At 39.9% G+C, this 22,338-nt stretch overlaps 1 protein-coding gene across 5 annotated transcripts in view; it reads left to right on the top strand.

Annotated features, from left to right (window-relative positions):
* The window catches only part of WDFY3 (WD repeat and FYVE domain containing 3), a 128,707-nt gene that overhangs the window by 28,378 nt on the left and 77,991 nt on the right, over positions 1-22,338 (top strand). For 4 of the 5 annotated variants that reach the window (XM_081924725.1, XM_081924723.1, XM_081924724.1 and 1 more), the window contains exons 3-14: positions 4,761-4,884; positions 5,267-5,376; positions 6,947-7,108; positions 7,560-7,752; positions 10,254-10,440; positions 10,828-10,994; positions 11,618-12,085; positions 12,670-12,771; positions 14,675-14,868; positions 15,699-16,156; positions 17,866-17,949; positions 21,638-21,815. In XM_081924725.1, coding sequence (XP_081780851.1) covers positions 4,761-4,884; positions 5,267-5,376; positions 6,947-7,108; positions 7,560-7,752; positions 10,254-10,440; positions 10,828-10,994; positions 11,618-12,085; positions 12,670-12,771; positions 14,675-14,868; positions 15,699-16,156; positions 17,866-17,949; positions 21,638-21,815 — 2,427 coding nt within the window. The remainder of the gene's footprint in view (positions 1-4,760; positions 4,885-5,266; positions 5,377-6,946; positions 7,109-7,559; positions 7,753-10,253; positions 10,441-10,827; positions 10,995-11,617; positions 12,086-12,669; positions 12,772-14,674; positions 14,869-15,698; positions 16,157-17,865; positions 17,950-21,637; positions 21,816-22,338) is intronic. The other variant, XM_081924726.1, reaches the window with a different exon arrangement.

Below are 22,338 nucleotides of genomic sequence, written 5' to 3'. Positions count from 1 at the left end.
TCTCTCTCCTCCCCCTCTCTTTTCACCAGCCCTTGGCAGAGTAGTAATTTTTGTTTCAGGCTAGTAACTTCCGTAGATTTATTTATAAGGCCGTTGTAACAGGGTGGATTCAGTTTTGCTCTGCTTTTTAAATCAAGGGCATTTTAGCTCCACAAGGAAAGAAGCTGACGTAAATCTTAAATTTTAAATCGAGTTTCCAACTTCATAATTCATAGATTTTATGAATGACCATGTATACTAATTGGCTACTGTAATAATTAAAGTGTATCTGCTTGCAGCTACTAGGGATATAACCCCAAATATTTGCTCATGCAGCCCATGAACTTTCTGCATACATCTTCTTAGGAGAGCAAATTTGAAATTAAGGATTTCTGTTTGGCTTTCCCCTAAACATCTTTAAGGACACCAAATATGAGTTTGAAGATTAATCCCCAGAATGTTGTAAAGGAAAGGACTGGTTTACTGAGCAGCATGTTGTTGATATTAACTTTGGTTTCATTGTCAATTTACTCATAATCTTCATTAAAAAAAATATGTTTGTGGCTTGCCACTTGTGGTTTTACTGTGGGGAGACAAATCCTGAACTTTGACTAAGACGTAATGCTGAGCCAAACAATGGCGTAGCTCCAGGTCGTGTGGCAGTTGCAGGACTGGAGGAGGACTGAAGTGGTTCTGATTTTTATCTTGCTCATTCACACATGGGTATTATTTACCTTCATGTTACATGTGAACTGGGTCCTTGTCAAACTGCATAATGTGTGGAAAGGTCTCAGGAGGCTTGTCATCAAACAATCCATGTTGCATCTTTAGTAAAATTGTTGTGTTTCTGAACTCTTCTAAAACCATTCCATTTATGTTATTGTAGATTATTTTTCTCTGACAGAGCCTTTCATACAGTTGGGTGCTGTATGGGGTGATTTTGGATTGAATAGCAATGAGCTAAAGCGGCAAGGATTTGTGTGTGTGTGTAAGTGTAAAATGTGGACATTGTACTGAAAAGGTCTCTGCCAGTAAACAATGCTTTGGTTCATAACGTGTTGTGTTTTCTTGTCACTGCTTTACTTGCACAATCCTGAATACTTAATGATGCATTTTAATGTTCCTGAAGAGTGGCATAATTGTGCGCATAGTACGAGGGTGCCAAAATGATAGGCTTGCGGGTTTTTTGTTTTTATTAAAAAACAAAAGCCTCAAAGTTTCTTAAGTGATTAGCTTCAAATATATGGCATGTGCTTACTCTCTTACTGTAAGAACTGCAGCAAAGTGCTTTTGATTTAAAGATAGAGAAGATCAATATGATGAAATATGGAAAATAAGCATGCCCTTCCTCCCCGGGAGCATCTTGTAGGCTGCAAATGAGTGAGGAGGAAGACTATTTCAAAGCCCAGACTTCCATTTTTGTTGGATCATGTTTCAGACAGATCTAGGTAGTTGCTTCTGTTATAACAAAGTTATTTTCCAAATTACTGTGGTGTATTTATTACATTTTGCTGTTCAGTATATTGGTTTTCTCTGAGTGGTGCATGATCAAAAGCCATAGACAGCCTTAGTGTAAGTGTAGGAACACTTGTATTTGTTGGTTCCTGTAAAGTTTTTTTGTTGTTGTTCCTAGCTATATGGAATGTATTTTCCACAACCACCAAGTATAACCAAGTCCAGCTGCAGGTTTTACTGCCTAATACATTTTATTAGCCATTAAGACGGGACAGTGAATTATCCTTGAATGGAGCAAGGATGCAGGAACACAAGGGAGTGGGATAAGTGGCAGAAGTGAGTCCCATTGAAGTTGATGGGGTTTACTTAGAAGCAAGTGGGTATAGGATTGCAGCCTTAATCTTCAGTATACCCCCTAGGTCTTTGCACTCCCCACATATGCATAGGACCAAACTAAATGAGACATAATTCATGTTATTTTAAGAGTATTTATAACCTGCCAACTCATTAAAAATGATTGTGGTGGTATACAATAAACTAATTATAAAGTTAGAAGATAATAATAAAATGATAAAATCATAAAGTATAGAACAAATGACGTACACTGAATCAACCTGATTCTCTAAAAATGCTTAGCAAGCTAAACCTTTAAGCAGGTCATGAAATATCAGAATTGTAGGTGTCTGTCTGATTTCAATAGGGGAGATAGTCAGGAGGCCTTCCCCAGATGATCTCAGTACAGTGGTACCTCTGGTTAAGAACTTCATTCGTTCCAGAGGTCCGTTCTTAACCTAAACCTGAAACTGTTCTTAACCTAAAACACCACTTTAGCTAATGGGGCCTCCCGCTGCTGCTGCCGCCATGCGATTTCTGTTCTCATCCTGAAGCAAAGTCCTTAACCCGTGATACTATTTCTGGGTTAGCGGAGTTTGTAACCTGAACCATCTGTAACCCAAGGTACCACTGTATGCTGGCCAGTGTATAAGGGACAGGGTGGTCCTTCAGGTATGCCATTTTGAACTTCATACACTAACAGTAATGGTGCATACCTTGAACTTAGCAGATTTATATGGCAAGGAACTGTACAGTGGCGGCATTCCATATGTGCTGTATGGCACCCGTGAATGCATGGTCTCTAGCCATTATATTAACAAGAGCAAAATTACCTTTTCTCAGATGCATTGAAATCTGGGAAAGTGGAGCAGTAGTACTGCCGAGCCGTAGACCCAGGATACAAGATACACTCATTAGGTGTTCATTATGTATTTTCTAAACTCACCTTTACTTGTTTATTGTACTGTTTTCAAAACTAATTTTAGCTATAATAATAATAATTTATATGCTGTCCATCTGACTGGGTTACCCCAGCCACTCTGGGCAGCTTCCAACAAATTAAAACACAGCATGACATAAAACATTAAAAACTTCCCCATATAAACATTCCTATGGTATGTTTGTAAATCACTTTGGGATGTGTGTCAAAGGCAATTCATGAATTAATAAATAATCAAGTAATAATAATTGTGTGAAATGTAAGCATGTGTAGCTAGGTGTTGCCTTTGTCTGGAAATTTTGGAAGCCAAGGGGTAAGAAGAAATGTCCGCTAAGCAGGTAATACACACAGAGAAAGGGGCAGCTAATGGCTTCTACTTCTGTATATGTTCACTTGCTGTTTCCTTTAGCTTTCTCTGCCTTTCTCCAGGGAAGCTTTTAGAATTCTTGCCAGGCAGAGCTTGACTAGACGTGGCTACTTTCTCAACTTATGAGTAAATCATGACATTGCATCTTACACAGGAGTAAACTCGTAAATCGCATCTTACCCAGGGGTTCAATTCCAAGGGTTCTGTGTATATTTGGACTGTCCCCACCTGGGCATTCTTACTATTCTGGAACCGGTATCCTGAGTAGACCTTAAACCAGGGGTCAGCAACTTTTTTCAGCCGTTGGCCGGTCCACCGTCCCTTAGACCATGTGGTGGGCTGGACTATTTTTTTTGGGGGGGGGGAATTAATAAATTCCTATGCCCCACAAATAACCCAGAGATGCATTTTAAATAAAAGCACACATTCTACTCATGTAAAAACACCAGGCAGGCCCCACAAATAACCCAGAGATGCATTTTAAATAAAAGGACTTATGTAAAAACAGGCTGATTCCTGGACCACCCATGGGCCGGATTGAGAAGGCGATTGGGCCGCATCCAGCCCACGGGTTGCCTACCCCTGCCTTAAACACACATACACCCCCAGCAAGGCTTAAAAGCTCTTTCTGCACTCAGTACGCTTGGGCTAGACTGGGAAAAGACTCCTGCCAGCAACCCTAGAGACCAGCTGCCAGTCATAGTAGTCAGTACAGAGCTAGATGGGGACGCGGGTGGCCCTATGGGTTAAACCACAGAGCCTAGGACTTGCCGATCAGAAGGTCAGTGGTTCGAATCCCCATGACGGGGTGAGCTCCCGTTGCTCGGTCCCTGCTCCTGTCAACCTAGCAGTTCGAAAGTACGCCAAAATGCAAGTAGATAAATAGGTACCGCTCCGGTGGGAAGGTAAACGGTGTTTCCGTACGCTGTTCTGGCTCGCCAGAAGCGGCTTAGTCCTGCTGGCCACATGACCCGGAAGCTGTACGCCGGCTCCCTCGGCCAATAAAGTGAGATGAGCGCCGCAACCCCAGAGTCGGTCACGACTGGACCTAATGGTCAGGGGCCCCTTTACCTTTACCTTACTAGATGGACCAGGGGTCAGAGCCAGTGCCAAACAGCTCTCTTTCTTCCTGTGACTCACAGATACAGACCCCTCTCTCACCCATCCAACATGCAGTTGCAGCAGTCATGCTGTGGGCTTTTGGTCATTTGAATGTTACATGGTTTTATTGTATTAAGCTGCATGTGACGTCCCGTAAAGGTCTGTGGCAAGAAGGTGTTTCTTGAGACCCAGTGTCGAATTGTATACGAGGGAGAAGCCCAACTGCATCTCTGAGAGGAGGGTATTCAACAATCAAAGTTTGTTCGATGACTTTGCACTCTAAACAGCTAATGCTCCAATTTAAAGAGGTGACTGGACTTGTATGTCTGCAAAAAATATTTTCTAGGGGAGACTGTGCTAAGATTAACGTTCTACCAGCATATTGATGGAATGGTGCCCCCTCTCCTCCCTTGCCGTTCCAGGGATTCTCGCAACACCCCTTAAGCCAGTTTTGAGAGGTGCAAGAGGTGGCAAGAAGCTCCGTTGCACTTGCATAAGTCCTTCTGTAGGGCTTCCACTGACAGATCACTTTCGTTGAATCCTGCCATAAATTCTGTGGTGTTCATAGTATTTTCTTATCTGCAGGTATTTGGAAACGCACCCCCTAGTACAATGATAGAAAAATTCTCAGATCTCCTTCAGTTTACAACACAAGTGTCACGATTGATGGTGACTGAAATTCGGCGGAGAGCCTCTAACAAGTCTACAGGTAAATTCATGCCATAGCACCTAGTTTATCTTTGTCCAATCAGAAGTTGAATATTCACATAACAACATTCTTCGAGAGATGATTGACCCTTGGCTGTCACTGAAGATAGTGAATGATTCTCACCTGCCTTCATCAAAGTATGAATGGGACAAGCATGTAATTAGACATGAAAGGAAAGTGAGTCTTGATTGTCTTCATGCTGATTATGCACTTCATAGCAAAACTGGATTCAAGATGGGAGTTTTTAAGCAGCTGGAACATGAGAAGGAACAATTTGCCTATATATAGTATAAGTAGAAATTGGCTTTAATATTGTATGAGTAGAAACTGGTTTTAATATTGTGTTTGCTTATCTTCTGTTGTTGTTTTTAATTAACTCCAGAGGCTGCAAGTCGTGCCATAGTCCAGTTTCTGGAGATCAATCAGAGTGAAGAAGCCAGTAGAGGTTGGATGTTGCTTACTACAATTAACTTGTTAGCTTCATCTGGACAGGTTAGTTATGCATGAACAGAATCTGGTACTGTGTAGCGTGTAGCGTGTACCTATAAATACTCTTAGAGGTATTTGTGTTTAGCAAATGAGGATTTTGAAACACAAGAAATGTATATTGTTTGCCATTTTTCTAAGCAGTTGTGAGCGAAGACATACAGTGATAAAAAGAAGAAAGACCTTGTAAAGTCCTGTTAGGCGTCTTTGTAGGTTGGAGGTTAAAAGGTTATGGTCTGATCTAGAATCCTCTGTTGTCTCTTATGCGCACATAGCTTTAGGCCACACCATTCATTTTAGGAAATATGTATATATGTGAAAATATTGCACACATGAAACTGCATACTCTATATAGCATGTCAGAACTCCAAAGCTTGGGGCTAGAGTGTCATCATGCATGGAAGGTGAAAGCTGGCGTAGGCAGCAAAGGTGGAATGATATTCACTAAGCTTCAGTGAGTAGCATGTGACAGAGAAAGCTAGTGCTGGTGTTGGGAGTTCTTCAACAGACTAGGCAACAGAACACATTGTGGGAAATGGCCAGTGATTAATGAATATAATCTATACATGATCATAGTGATTATTATTATTTGAGGGGGAGGGTTATTTTGGCAAAGGCATTGATGATTTTAGCCTGAGATGGTAGGCTAAAAGACAGCAAAGAGGAGGCTTTAGTAGCGTAGATGAGATATGGTCAGATCATGCATTTTACAAAGAAGAAAGGGAAGCTTCTAGGTGTAGAATCTGGCTATGGTGGGAGAGGATAAGGACGACTCAAATATTACCTCAATGTTACATACCCCAGGAGGTGTGCAGATCTTAACGTCAAACTGGGAGAAGCTCGTTTATCATTGTGTGCAATTTCTAACGCAATGGTGCAGGGGCTTGTTGGGTTCTTTGCAATTTTCAAGATAATAGGGCAGACTTTGTGCACTAGGTTTTGACGGACTTTGTATACCATCTCTTGTATACCCCATCTCAAGATGAGATAGGGTGAGCATTCAGGACAAGAGTGCTCTACTGTGTGATTTCTCCTACTCAAATTACAACCAGCAGAAGCAGGGTGAGCATAGCATACCTCAAGTGGGCCCCTATTTCGGTCTAGATCATCCCATTCCCATTTCTTCTGTCGTACTCCCCACTAAGGGGAAAAAAACCTAAAATATGATGAATGAAACAGGTGCCAGAGTGCTCCATTGAGGGGAAAAATGATGCTCTGTGTGTATTCTCCAGCTAGTTAGAAGTGCACTAAGCTTCTCCCATTGGTACTTTTTCCTGGGTTGAAGCTCTTTTTCCCCTTGGGAAATGGGATGGGGCTGCTCAGCTTGTTCCTCTGTGTGTGCACAGTTTATCGATGTTGCTAAAAGCTTTCCTTTTCTCATAATGAGAATGCTTTTTTCTTCTGAAAATTTTCAGAGTAACTTGCTTCAAGAATGGTATTCTATGACTTCCACATAAAGGTTCTAGAAGCTGTATAGCTGGATAATTTCTAACAGAGTAGGTGGAATTCAGAACAAACTGCACTGTGCTAGGAATGCTACGCTAACATTTTGTCTCCACTCTTTTTCTGCCCTCAGAAAACAGTGGACTGCATGACGACTATGTCAGTGCCTTCCACGCTTGTGAAATGTCTCTATCTGTTTTTTGACCTTCCACATGTGCCTGAGGTGGCTGGAGGAGCCCAGAATGAGCTGCCTCTAGCAGAACGTAGAACGCTATTGCAGAAAGTGTTTGTGCAGGTAAATGAGTTGTAACCACAATAATACATTTCAAATTCTGTTTCAACTCCTAAAGGATGCATTGGGAAGAAAGGTTCTTACATTGAATTCTTTTACACTGACGCTTATACACTCTACAATTCCTAGGCCAAATCAAGGTGTTATATTATCCTTCTATACTATATTACTTTTTCTCTGTTACCTACTTTTTTTGTGTGTCTACCTGTTTTTCTTTGTTGCAACCCCCTCCCTCAATTTTATTTTTATTTTTTTAAAATAAAGCTGGTTACTGATGAGAGAAACATCCATAAGTGCACAGTGGCATTTGGAAAATTAATATAGTTGCACTGAACTGATTCCAAGGAGTTGCTTAAATCTGCCTACTTTCTCCACAGCTTACATGAAAATTACAATAAACAGAATGCTTACGGTAGCAATTATATGAGCTTCCTATAATGGCCTTTTGTTTCAGATCTTGGTGAAACTCTGCAGTTTTGTGTCCCCGGCGGAAGAACTTGCTCAAAAGGATGATCTTCAGCTTCTATTCAGTGCAATAACCTCATGGTGCCCTCCCTATAACCTGCCTTGGAGAAAGAGTGCAGGCGAAGTCCTAATGACCATATCACGTCATGGCCTTAGTGTCAATGTAGTGAAATACATTCACGGTTGGTATATCTTGGTGTTGTATTGTGATTTTGTTTTTCTCTCAATATAGTCATGTAATAATTTCTGTCATCGCTGGATTCTCTCTCTCTGTCTGGGTGACCACGATCTGGTCTTAATCCCTAATTTTAAATTCCCATTTGTGAAATAGGAATATTGGTGTGTTAACTCATGTGGACGTAACTGAGGTGGTGGTGCCTATCCTGAAAACAGTGGAATATATTATAGGACGGGCCTAACTCTGAATCAGGGTCATCGAATCTGCTGTCCCTTTTGTGACATGCCTGGCATTTATTGCCATCCCACCAGATGTTTCATAAACCCTCCTATTTCTGTTGCTTGAACAAGGTGACAGAAATAGATGATGTGCTTTCAGTAAACTAGCAGAGCACATTGAACAACTGCATATTGTGTACATGCTGGGGAAACTGAATTTGGTTTAAACTGGTAGTAACGATGACGTAAAAGGGATTGTAGGAAGAAGAACCTATTTTTTTTACCTCAGTGTTGGCTAGCAAAATGCACAGTTGTTTCTTACATGAATGATTGTGGGCTTGCCACTTCCACTGATGTTGAAAGCTCCCAAGAGTAGTTTCTGTTCCTTATCTACGTGTAATGGAGCATTAGATTCTTGCAGAGACAGCTCTGGGTAGTTGCTTCTGTTTTACTGCTTCCTGTCTCTTCCGTGGAACATTTGTAACCGATTGAAGGGAATTATGCCACTGCCTTATGCCGTCATAGTTTTGTAGTTAGTATACCATACAGAGTTCTGCTCAAATACATCCACTCATGCTTAAAATGAAGTCCAGGAATTGTAATTTAGTTCTGCTATATGGCACCCAAATTATATTCATGCTTTGAATAAGAGCACACTTGTTGCAAATAAACACATTCAGATTATCCAAGGCTTTTTGTTTTCCCAAATGTAGACTCTTCAAGCGATAAGGAGCTACACACACACAGCAAATTTCCTTCTGATAAGTAACACAGTCAGAAGACATTATCTTTTAAAGTGCAAATTGCACTTTAAACATTCCCGCTATTTCTGTATGTATTTGTTTGTGGAGTTCTTGTATTCAATATGCGTATGGCATGGTTGCCTTTGATTTGGCCTCGTCTTTTGAAGCTCTGGGAGTAATAGTACCAGAGATGTCATGGGCAGGGTAAATTGCAGAGTTACTTTCTAAGCCAGAACGGTTGGTCACTGGTGCTTATGCTTGGAACTCTGTTCAAATGTTGGTGAGAGTGTTCAGGGCGTTTTCTTTTTCAATATGTTTTTATATTTTTTTCTTAGTTATAATTTCTACAGTTATATAGACAGCAGTTCTTAAATGCAGACTGCAATGAGATATGGTGACTTGCCCAAGAGCAGTGAGTTTCATGGCTTGATCAGGAGACCTGGATCTTCCATACTCTAACCTGGGGTAGTGAAGCTTTGGCCTCCCAGTTGTTGCTGAACAACAATTCCCATCCACCCAAGCAAACATAGCCAATGGCCAGGGAGGGTGGGAGTGTAGTGTAAGAAAGGTTCCTCTTACCTGCTCTAATACTGACCTGTGATCTTCGGATGAAGGGTAGTATACAGGGTAGTGTATGTGTGTGTAGTAATAATAATTATTATAATATAATATAATATGGGAAGCGGGTGGTGCTGTGGTCTAAAGGTCGGCAGTTTGAATCCCTGTGACGGGGTGAACTCCCGTTGCTCAGTCCCTGCACCTGCCAACCTAGCAGTTCAGAAGCACATCAAAGTGCAAGTAAAATAGGTACCTCTCCGGCGGGAAGGTAAACGGCGTTTCCATGTGCTGCTCTGGTTCGCCAGAAGCGGCATAGTCATGCTGGCCACATGACCTGGAAGCTATACGCTGGCTCCCTCGGCCAATAAAGCGAGATGAGGACCGCAACCCCAGAGTTGTCCACGACTGGACCTAACGGTCAGGGGTCCCTTTACCTATAATATAATATAATATAATATAATATAATATAATATAAATCATTTATCTTGCCTTGCCAGTTTTTACATTTTGCAAGATATAGTCAGTCATGCAAAGATGCTTAGTGAAGTAATGTGCTTTCTTAAGAGATATGATTGAGGTTCTTATTTGTGAGTTATTTTGCACATCCTGACAAATGGCAAGAAGTGGATGTGATTTGTAGTTCTGTGTAACATGGTGAAAGGGGAAATTGCGCATCTGCTCTAGTATAGTGTGAGCTTTGCAAATGTATGTAGAATATGTGCAAATGTCAAAGTTCCCATTTTGTATATTTCCTAGACATGTATAATATAGGTGTCCCAACCATCTGTTTTTATTTTCTTGCAATGTGTGAAATAGCTCTTAGTTCATTTTCTTGCAGTGTGTAAAATAGCTCTTAGTTCAGTACATAAGATCATTCTTGAAAATAATTGATACAAACTAGTCGATAATTATGTTGTATGAGAACACTTGTGCTTGGTAATTTTTGTATAATATGAAAAATGCTGGGGGGTTTATTGTCTTTACAGAAAAAGAATGCCTGTCAACATGTGTTCAAAACATGCAACAATCGGATGACCTTTCTCCCTTAGAAATAGTTGAGATGTTTGCTGGCCTTTCTTGCTTCCTCAAAGATTCCAGTGATGTCTCCCAAACACTCTTAGATGATTTTAGGATATGGCAAGGATACAACTTCCTCTTTGATCTCTTACTCAGGTATGCAAACCAGGTTTGCAAATTTAATCTTATTGCTTCAAATGCAATTTTCATCCTAGCAAGATCTGCGTTCACATATCATTTTTGGAGCTGAAAAATTGAATGCCACCAATTCAGTAGCTTCTTATAAGTTACAATGTAAGAAGAAGTATGTGACAAATTGAAACTACATTCTATTTTCTGGTTTTGGTTTGAGTCTTGCCAGTCTAGTAATTACTCTTTCGATGTGGTGTAGTGTTGGCTATTGTAGGTTATTATTTTAAGTAAGAACTAAGTTTTATGGTGAACACATGAAATTGGATGTGATTTTAAAAAAAATGTTCCAAATTTTGATTTGAACGAATGAGTGGCCTTGTTTTGAGATGAGTGTGCATTTCATCCCTGCAGGTTAGAACAAGCAAAAGAAGCAGAATCTAAGGATGCTCTGAAGGACTTGGTGAATTTGATAACCTCATTAACAACATATGGTGTCAATGAATTAAAGCCAACTGGTGTTACTACGGGGGCACCTTTTCTGTTGCCTGGATTTGCCGTCCCACAACCTGCAGGCAAAGGTGAGCTTTCTCTTCTTTTTAAAATGTCCCTTACATGCAAAAATTAATCTGACATTTAAGAGTCCTGGATTTGCTTGCAGTGGCTTGATCTGGTATTGATGGTGATCTCAGATTTTTAACAGTGTAGAATTAGGAAGGATCAGAAACTTTCTCAGACCTCTGGTCCATAATATAGTGTGAGCAACTTGACCCTCTACTTTACCCCAAGCTCACCTTTGCTTCTTGAGGCAACCCATAAAGTGATATTCAGTTACTATGTTATATTGCTTAGCATTGTAAAATAAAATACAATGATGGTATTGATTGGATCTGTCTATTCCTAGCCTACATAGGATACCATACTATGTAAGAACAATACATTATGTTCTTTCCCACCATTCTTTTCCACTGGAGCCCCCCAACACATCCTAATCATCCTGGGGGCTGCCTCCTGTCCACCCCCCCTCTGGGAATGGTGTGGCTATTCTTGTAAAAGAGGAGCTTCTACTACTACCCCATTTTCATCTGCAGGCTCTGTTCATATGCAGTTGTTTGCATTAGAGAATAACGTGTGATGAACTGTATGCTTGAAGAATAATCTTTATGTGTAAAGATCTGTAAAGTTTCCCTTCTTCCTGTTGTAGGTCACAATGTGAGGAATATCCAAGCCTTCTCTGTCCTACAGAATGCTTTCCTGAAGGCAAAAACCAGCTACCTTGCACAAATTATCCTTGATGCCATCTTAAATATCTACATTGCCGACAATGCCAACTATTTCATCTTGGAATCCCAGCACACCTTGTCCCAGTTTGCAGAGAAGATTTCCAAGCTTCCAGAAGTACAGGCCAAATACTTTGAGATGCTTGAGTTTGTTGTGTTTAGCTTGAATTACATACCTTGCAAAGAACTGATCAGCGTCAGCATTCTCTTAAAATCCAGCACCTCTTACCCATGTAGCATCATTGCAATGAAGACACTACTTAAGTTCACACGGCATGACTACATCTTTAAGGACGTCTTCAGGGAGGTGGGACTCCTGGAGGTGATGGTGAACCTTTTACATAAGTATGCAGCTCTTCTGAAAGAGCCTACACAGGTTCTGAATGATCAAGGTAATTATCTTCTCTTCCTCCCCCACCCCTGACCAAGCTTTCTTTCAAATCCTGCTTTTATCTTGTTCTTTTTTATCACCTCTTTTTATACTATTGGAAATGCTTACCTATCTTGCATTACTTTGCAAAAAGATATGCTATTGCCCATAAAACCTATGTAAGTTCAGATTGCTCTTATTCCTCAAATCATCAGCCCTCCTCCAAAACCACCTTTCAGATTCTCCTCAAAAGAGGCATTTAGTTTTCAGCAGAATCTCACGAGACATTGGTATTGCTTACAAGAGTAAAGCAACCTGCTAGAATCTTTTAAACTCTCACTTAGTTTTGAAACTAAAATGCACTGAGTGACATATCAATGCACTATAGACTTGCCTCTGAGTTGTATCCCAATACTTCACACTGGATGCAAAGTATAGGCAGGCTCAGTGTACCATGATTAAGCATTTTTTAAAAGTGATCGTTGTACACCAGCCAGCACATATAATATAGGAGCGATACTCTGAATTAATGAGATGTTTGGTAATAGCATGGGCATATATACACTGCATTTTCTTTCATTGTAGCTTTTCGAAATTGTTTTCTAGGGGACTCAAGAAACAACAGTTCATTTGAAGACCAAAAGCAGCTTGCTTTGCTGGTTATGGAGACCTTGACAGTACTGCTTCAAGGATCGAACACAAATGCAGGTATTTGGCAAATGGCTATTACAAGGAATGAACCTATGTCTCTTAATGCTGATAGCTGCCCTTGAAATGCACTTAAATCATAAAGACCAATATAGAGTTATGTAATCTGTTTAGATGTGGAAATGCTGTGTCAAGCAGATCTTTTGACCTTCTTGGAAGGAGGGTACATGAATAGAATACTGAATTGGTTTAATTTGCTTGGCCAGATTTGCTTGAATTTCCCTTAGCAGAGGATAAGATTATTCTAGAATGGTGCCTTTCAGATATTTAAATTTGTAGTTTTAAGATGCATTTATTTGAATAAAACATATTTAGTGATAAATTATTACTTTCACCTGCATCTTCTGATAACCACAATCTATCAAAAGTTAAATCAATAGCCTCTTCTTATAAATGGTTGCTTCTTAGTGTGGGGTAGGTTTGTATTAGCCTGGTCTTGACAATAGGGGGAATATGTTTACTGGCATGTTACTGCAGTCTAGCAGCTTCTGTTCCCTGACAAAACATGACCTTGTCACGGAACATGATCTTCTTCCACGCCTGAAATACAGTGGTACCTCCATCTACAAACTTAATTCATTCCGGATGTCCATTCTTAAGCCGAAACATCCTTAACCCGAGGCGTGCTTTTCCTAATGGAGCCTCCTGCCGCCGGCACCCTTCCCCTGTTTAGCTTCCATTCATTTTCCGGGGCAAAGTTCGCTGGCCAGAACACCTACTTCGGTTTTGCGGAGTTTGTTGGCCCAAGAGTTCATTAGGAGGACTGTTCGTAGATGGGAGGTACCACTGTAATTGCTTCAACATTTCTCCTTTCCCCTTTCATGGATGTGTTTTGAGAGTGTGCATGAGCTCACCTGAGCTCATTCAGTTCTAGTTTTGAAATACTATCTTCTAAGGTGCAGCCAAGTGCTTGCACAAGGGCAAAAAGAGATAGGGCAAAACTGGACACGTCACTGGAATAAAATGGCCATCTTTCCTGGGGCTAATGGGAGTTGTAGTCAAAAACATAGGATGTCACCAGATTGTCAAAGGCCGGGGTAGAACTTTGGAATGAAGCTGAAATAGAGTCTGGTAGGACAGGGGCATGTAGTTGAAACTGGTCTGTCAGTATCTGTTGGCTTCTGGAGTTTTAACTGGTGCTGCTTACTCTGATAACATCTTCCCAGTTTGGGTTTTTTTTAAATAGACTTCGCGGACTGATTATTCAGTTAGAGTTCAAATTCAAAGCCCTAAATGGATTGGGACCAAGCACATAAGGGAATACCATCACCCGTATCTACCTGCATAGTGAGATCATTGGCAGATTCCCTGCTTTCAGCTACCATCTGCTACAAGAAAATTGCCTTTTAATAAGAGAAGTCTTTTTTTGGTGGCAGCACACCATTTATGGAATGTCCTCCTTGAGGATATTTGCCTAATACCAGCCCATAACTTCAAGGCACCTTGAGCACCTTGATTATTTTAAGCTGTGATTGTTGTTTCTGCTTTTATATGCTGTTAGGTTATTTTTAGGTTTCTGGCAGTTTAAGTTTTGCTTGGTTTTAACTTTTGTAAGCTGCCAAGGCACGTATTGGATTTAAGAAGATATAGAATGTACTGTATAAATGTATTAAACAAATAATAAATATTTGCACTGTAGAATATCACAAGCCTGAATGAAGTTGCAGAATTACCAAGAACATGCAGATCCTATTTTATGTTTGCTTGTATTACAGCTATTTAGTGCTTATCCGCCTGAGTGGCAAGCTAAGTAAAACCCTTTATATCCAGTTTTAAATGTTTTCAGTCATCTCTGAGATCCCAGAAATTGCAAGCATTTGTGCCAGTGTGGTTCATTAGAAAGTGCTGCCTAGTTCTACCTGGTGGCATCATACCTATTCCACTGTCTTTGTTTTCATTGTAGGCATTTTCAGGGAGTTTGGTGGAGCGAGGTGTGTACATAACATAGTAAAATATCCACAATGCAGGCAACATGCACTGATGATAATCCAGCAGTTGGTGTTATCACCAAGTGGCGACGATGACATGGGGACTCTCTTGGGATTAATGCACTCTGCTCCACCTACAGAATTACAGTTGAAGACTGACATATTAAGGGTAAGTACATTAATGAAAAATGTATGGATGTTTTAACACTTCTCATTAAATTACTGTTTCAGACGCAATTATATCTCACTTCACATCACTGATCTCAAACTTTCTTTTTTTGTGGGGGCAGATAAATTGAACTGATCTTTTTCATGTACTCAGGCAACACAAATGAACATGAAAATAAATACTGAAAAGTTATTTGAGGCAGGAATAATAATATTTCTCAAATAAATAAGAAATCCACTTCTTTCAACTTTTCTGTAAAATATAATTCACATTCATGAACCTTCGAGAATTCACTTAGCCAACATCTTTTTTTGCTTCCCCAATTAAGATTCTGACAGTCAGCAGAACTGACTTGCAGCCATTTTCTACCATTGTTGCAGTTCTGGACAGCTTTCATATTTCATTTTCTTTCAGTCCACAACTTGTGATGGTTCACAGAACTGCAACTGTTTTACTTTTTCACAATTGTTATTAAAATTAAAAGCTTCCTTCAGCCTTGTTTTTGCATTCATTGTAGAGGTTGTGTGTGTGTGTGTGTGTGTGTGTGTGTGAGAGAGAGAGAGAGAGAGAGAGAGAGAGAGAGAGAGAGAGAGAGAATTGTATTTCTGTTGAATCTTGAAGCTGATTCAACAATACAAGTTCATCACTTGAAAAAGCTCTTTGTATTGATGAGGCAAGGCTGATTTTTACTCACTGTTTGGGGAAATTTAGAAACTTCTCTGTGTGCATATGATTCAAATTAATCTCGGAAGCCTTTGTCACTGCGGTGTTTAGAACAATTGACCTCCATGACATCCTGTTTGTTCTGTCTTGTTTAAATATCCGTGTAGGCCCTGCTGTCTGTGCTGAAAGAGAGTCATCGCACGAGAACGGTTTTCAGAAAAGTTGGTGGATTTGTGTATGTCACATCTTTACTTGTTGCCATGGAAAGATCCTTGTGCTCTCCACCTAAGAATGGCTGGGAGAAAGTGAACCAGAACCAAGTGTTTGAGCTGCTCCACACTGTGCTCTGTACCTTGACTGCAGCAATGCGCTATGAGCCAGCCAATTCACACTTCTTCAGAACAGAGATCCAGTACGAAAAGTTGGCCGATGCTGTGAGGTTACTTGGCTGCTTCTCAGACTCCAGGAAAATAAGCCCTTTTAACATCTTCCCCTCAAACACTCAGCCCTTTCAAAGACTGTTGGAAGATGACCTCATATCCATGGATTCGGTGTCACCCACGTTAAGGCATTGCAGCAAACTCTTTATTTACCTCTACAAAGTAGCTACAGACTCTTTTGACAGGTATGATTGGCGAGGTTTGGGGTGGAGTCGGAAACACAGTTATGTCTTGGGAATCGCATCACTCATTTCTATCTGACGTTCCCTAAGGGGGTTGTACGCTGTTATTTTCTTCTGAGATTGAGAATTGGCAGCCATTTTTAAGTGCCTGTCTTGTAGACAATGATTTATTGCTGGTGCATCCCTACTTTGAGGTTGTGCATGTGGAAATTATGATTCATAGAAGGCGTTGGGGTAGGACAGAAGGTCTAACTTTTGGCAATAATGACTGTTAACTACCTGTCCTCTTTGCAAGCAAAAGTAGATAGGGCTGCTGTACTTCCATTAGTTTACAGAAGAGAGGATTTTGGCAAACTGAACAGAAGTTGCTTCTGCCAAAATTCTGTCTCCTCTGAGGCAACAGGCGTTCTATCAACTTTGGTATCGTAAAGTAATCTGTATAGTTACCTAACCATTTCAAAAAAGATAGCACCATTCCCTGGCCTTAAACTTCAGATAGCTGTTTTGTTAGAACAGTTTCCCCTTTGTTTGTTAGTAAGTTTTGAGACTCCTAAGAAAAGTTGTAGGTTTATTTTAAGGTATTTTGTTTAAGGGCAGTAGTTGGTTCTTCATTCTGTTGTATAAGGCAAATCAAAACAGAGCCCATTTTAATACAGGCTCAAATAAAATAGGGACATTTTTAAAAAAAGTATGATTTTAAATGATACTTTGAATTCAATGAATTTTAAAAGAGTTAATACCTTATTTGTATCTTAAAATATTCAGTAGCATTGGGTCTATGGGGTTGTTGCATTTGATATATAGTGGCTAGTACTAGGATTATAAAATCAGTACATTTAAAGTTAACACTTGGAAAACAATAGGTTAGGCTGGAAACTTCCTGAGCCTTGATGCTTCTTGTGTAGTATGTAACCCTAATAGCTCTGTTGCTTTTGATGGAGAGGGGCACAGGCATGGAACATCCTTCACCCATTATTCCTTATTTTATTTAATTGCAAACACGTTCTGTGACTTCAAAACCTCATGCAGTTTTGAAATTCAGCCTTAAAATTAGCTGTACTCTGGTTTCCTCTTTGTTAAATATTGCCAATTGATTTTAATGTTTTTATAAAGTATTACTGGCATGATCTTTAATTGCTCAGTAAAATAGTAATTTCAAATTTCTAGTGGATAGAATTGGGGGGGGTACTCTGTCTGATACTGGTTAATACTGGAATTTAAGAAATCTGGGTTAGCTTTGTTGTTACATAAGTATTTCTAATCCATTTTGTCTTTCCCATTCCTCATTATCTGTCTTCCCTTCATCCCCTTTGTTCTTAAAACTCATTAATTTTTGTAGACTTGCTTGGGATATTATGTTAGTCCTGATGAAATTTTAATCATATCTGGTTATCAGTATGTATTTAAACTTGGTCTTCTGTTATCAGTCCCTGATCTGCATCAGTTTTTTTCAAGATATTAGGCTGTTTAGAAGCAGATAACTCAAAATATAAACAAACAAATGAAAAGGAAAATCTATTCCTTTTTTTAAAAAAAACAACACCTATCTGTTTTGTATGTCTTAGTTTTTACTTCATGTGCTCTTCGACCTTTGCTCTGGCTAATTCTGCAGTATGTATTTCTACTGGTGAAACTTTAAAACTAACAAAGCTTCTAGCCTCTTGTTTTCTTTTCTAACCTCTCTATCCCCTCCACGTTTGTTTTGTCTGTAGTCGTGCTGAACAGATCCCTCCTTGCCTGACAAATGAGACTTCTCTCCCCTCTCCTTGGGGCACACCAGCTTTGTCGAGGAAAAGGTACTGATCCTTTTAAAGAGAAGTTGCTCTTTCTACCGCCTTCACACCTGTGTTCTCTGTGTTTCATTAACTTCCTCAGAGTGAGGTCTGTTACTGTGCTTCTCTGTTCTTCCAAGAATTGTTAATTGGCTGGCAAGTTAGTAAATTCACATGTAATGAAGCCCCATTTTGAAATATTTGGGCAAATACAGTGGTACCTCGGGTTACATACACTTCAGGTTACAGGCTCCACTAACCCAGAAATAGTGCTTCAGGTTAAGAACTTTGCTTCAGGATAAGAACAGAAATCGGGGTCCAGCGGCGCGGCAGCAGCAGGAGACCCCATTAGCTAAAGTGGTGCTTCAAGTTAAGAACAGTTTCAGGTTAAGAACGGACCTCCGAAACGAATTAAGTACTTAACCCGAGGTACCATTGTACTTGGTGCAGAATAAAGGAAATCAAGGAAGTCAAGGTTCACAACATTTTGAGTGAATTTGTTGCCCTGAGACAGCATACAGGGCGGTTTTTAAGGCATGGTCTATGTGCTGTAGAATTACGTTAGTGGTGGTAGAATGGACTATACCAGTTTGAACTTCAGCCTGGGGCATCAAAATGTTGAATTCTGTTCTGATAAGGAAATTCGCTGTAAGTAGAAAACTAAGCACAGTGGGGAGCAGCTAGGGCCAGAACTTTTTTCTTGATGTGCTAGGGTGTTTTCTTTTTTGGTACTTTTAAGGAGCATTTGATGTGGTGGAGCATTCAAAAACTTTCAGTATATTTTTGAGTTACTGATTTTAAAAATGTATACTGCCTTGAGTTTTCTTTTTAAATAGCAGCAAAAAGCAGTTAGATATAATTTTTTTCTTAATGATTGATCTAAGCTACAGAGTCAACCAGTGCACAGGGAGTTCTATGCTGATTTTAAAGTCCTTTGTAAACCTGGCATTTCCCAGGATATAATTTCCCTCTTGCTCTCTCGATCTTTTACTACACTCTTGACACACTGTTCCTTCCTGCTTCCTTAGTCCTTGAATGAATTCCCCTCATTGTGTTCTTTTTTTTGGTTACCTTATTATATAATGCATTTGTAGTATAATCCTAACTTGGAAGTTCTGCTGACTGGAAGGGGTTTCTGGGAAATCTTGAACCCTCGCTTCCTGTGTTGACGCCTGTTAGGTTTTGGAAGTGGCATAATTCATTCCCCCTTCCGTAGGATTACTCTGACTTTCAATCAATTGAAGCAAACATTTAGCTTCTAGATTCTTGCGATTTTCTTTGTGTTGAGAGTAGTTAAAACACGCTTGAATGTCTTCAGAAAGTTTTATCAATTTCTGCCGTTGTGCTTTTTTTCTGCTACATTGTTTGTGTTCAGTGTGTGTTGCTGTATAGGGGCTCAATCTGCTCTGTAATAATTCCCTTGGATGATATTGCAATATATCCCATCAACAATATGTTTTTGTAGACTTGAACGTTTCAGCAATACAGTTCATCATCTGTCTTGCATGCTTTACTTGAGATTTCTGCATTGCAGGGGGTTGCACTAGATGGCCCTTCTATGATTCTGTGATGGTTGTGAAACTTTGTGGCATGGGTTTTTCCATTGGCTTGGAAACAAAGAACTATGAATGAAAGGAAGGTGTGTGATGGCATACTTCCATGCTTGTGAAAGACTTGTTTTAATGCAGCACCATACTTTATTGGCAATGATTCTGGCTGTAACATATAAATTATATTGGGCATATGGAAAGGTCTTTTCTGTGCAGTGTTTTGAGCAACAGCTTGAACAAACAAAACTTCTCCGAACTTTCCATAGAATCCTTTCCTGTGGATTTGATAGCTCACCCCTTGCAGATAAACCATTTCCTGTCTCCTCACAGTGGTTAGCCGGTTGGGAGAGAGCTGTGTTGTTGGGCCTCATCCCTCTTTCTGTGTGCACACTTTTCTTTCCCTTCCTGATTTGAACATGGTTAGGATTCAGCATGCTTAGTGCTGATGGGGGATGTGAGACTGCTTCATGGTTACACTAAGTGGTGGAAGGGAGAGGAAATTCACATGGGAGATGGTGGGAGTGGGCGAGTGCATGATTCCGCAGCATTCTTCCGTTCTGGTCACGCTTAGTAGATCAGGAATGTTACTTATGTGCTGAACGTATGAATGGACTGTAGGATTTTCCATTCCTTGCTCACATGACCCTTGCCCAAGCCGGTAAGATCATCCTCGCCTAAGATATTACATAAAGATTTATAGACAGCTGGAGTAAACATTAAAAAAAATTGCAGGCATGTATCTAATAGATCATGGGGAAATATTTCAAATGAAATAAGAGGTTATTAAAAATCTCTTCCTGGGGAGCTGCATGGGTTTGTGTTTGGAAACAGATTATATATTGGAATATATATATTAATCTGTTTGGAAACAGATTATATATACTGTTCCTTGGGGGTGGGGTGGTTGTTGTTGTTGTTGTTTTTCTTCATTCATGTTACTGTGGTATTTATTAATTCCAATAAATTATCGATGACTACTGCAAAACAAAACATTACCAGCAATATTTAAAAGCACAGTTGGAGAGGTAGCTAGCTGAGGCAACAAAATCATCCGTGAAGAATCTTTAGTTAAGATTTGTATGAAACCGTTGCAGAATCCTCTTGGGGTCTTTAAAAACTCTTCTTTCAGTGCACAAAGCTCTTATCCATTGGTAATTACAGTTGCCAAGTGTTCTGAGTCCCTTTTGGCTGGGCTGGCTTCTGCTGTTTTGTCAGAACTCACCCCCCCCTTAGGAAAGACATTTTCTTGTTTATTGGAGAAAGTTGTGATCCACAAAAGTAACAACTAAAAAAAATGTATGTGTGCTGCACACCCTGTGCTTGTATTAAGCCTCTTTGGTTATTACCAGAGTATCATTATCTGCCGTGCTTTGCAATTCCATTCAAAGTGCTGTGTGCTGATTTGTAATTCTCCCCAAGACTGAGCAAATGTCACAGTCTTGATGACAGAGAAAGGGTGTGCAAGTAACCCTGCCAAGAGCTGTTCATGCTCAAATGAGAAGTGGTGTGTGGACAGATGATGTAGGAGGGGACAAGTATGCGCTAAATCCTTTTACAAGTGATCAATTCCAGAGCAACTTTTGAGGAGGCAGGGTTATGGGGCTTTACTGAGAGATTATTTTAAAGCAGTCTTGAGCTAACTAGTTATGAAGAAAGACACACATCTCCTGTAATTAGAAAGACATATGGGGACTCTTTAACAGATGCAAGTTTATGTTTCAATCCAGATTGGCCACTTGACCCAATGTTTTCTTGGAAATTTCACCTCCTTAGGCCTAAACCTGTTTCGGTGCATGAGAAATTACCAGTTAAGTTTACAGTTCATCTGGGCTGCAAAATATCTCAGAGTCATGTGGCTGAAAAACCTAATTTGTGGTTCTTCTTGTTTGCTATCTGGTTTTTGCCATAATGCCTGCAGGCTTTATCTCTATATCCTCAAATGCTACTGGTGTAATTTTCCATTAAGCTGGTATTCTAGGAAGAGCCAGCAAGCAACATCTATGCATGTGCCACATCTGAAAAGAAGATACCACCTGGAGCACATATTATGGAAAGCGAATACTAGAAAAGCCTTGGCGTATTTAATCCAAATGCTGTATTTTGAGAAAAGCTTAATGTTGCATGTGTGTTAAAGCCCTATTATTTTTCCTCCTTATCTTTAGGCACGCATATCATTCTACTTCAACACCTCCAGTATTTCCTCCCAAAAACCCTACTGATTTGAAACTGCACAAAGGAACTGTGTCTCTGCAGAGTTCAGATGCTGTCATCATCCATCCTGGAGCTATGCTTTCCATGTTGGACCTCTTAGTCTCTGTTGGGTCGAATACACAGCCAGAAGTGAGAACCTTTTCAAATATACTGCTTAAGTTAAGTTAAGTTAAGTTAAGAAAGCTTACAAAGGAATACATTGGGGGAGTTTAAGATCTGTTCTAACCTAATTAATTGCTTTATCTTAAAGTTAACTCTTGAGCTTTACTAGGAGGCAGAGAATTTGAAATTTAGACACTGTACAGTTATTGCCTTGAATCAAAAAGAACAGCACAACCAACTAGTTCCATCTGATTAAAGAAGCTCTGGATTTTTCATCTTCTAGAACAGTAGCTCCCTGTGCTAAATAGCAGACAAAGCACTTTTGAAATGGGAAGCTAGGGTGTTTCCAAAGTTTATGGCATGACATGAGGACCTGCTGGGCACTTTGAAATATTTGAGAGTTCCTAAAGAAGCTAATTGGATTCCAGCCATTACCTACAAAATACATGCAAACTTGAGAACTCTGCCTTATGAGATTTAAAGGTGCTCATCTTTTGTTAGTCACTGATAGCTATATTTCAAAAAGCCAAAATCAGTAGTAGCAGAAACC

Source organism: Podarcis melisellensis (assembly GCF_964234715.1).
Source record: "Podarcis melisellensis genome assembly, chromosome: 9".
NCBI classification, from domain to species: domain Eukaryota; kingdom Metazoa; phylum Chordata; class Lepidosauria; order Squamata; family Lacertidae; genus Podarcis; species Podarcis melisellensis.
This window is presented reverse-complemented; position numbering and strand designations above follow the sequence as displayed.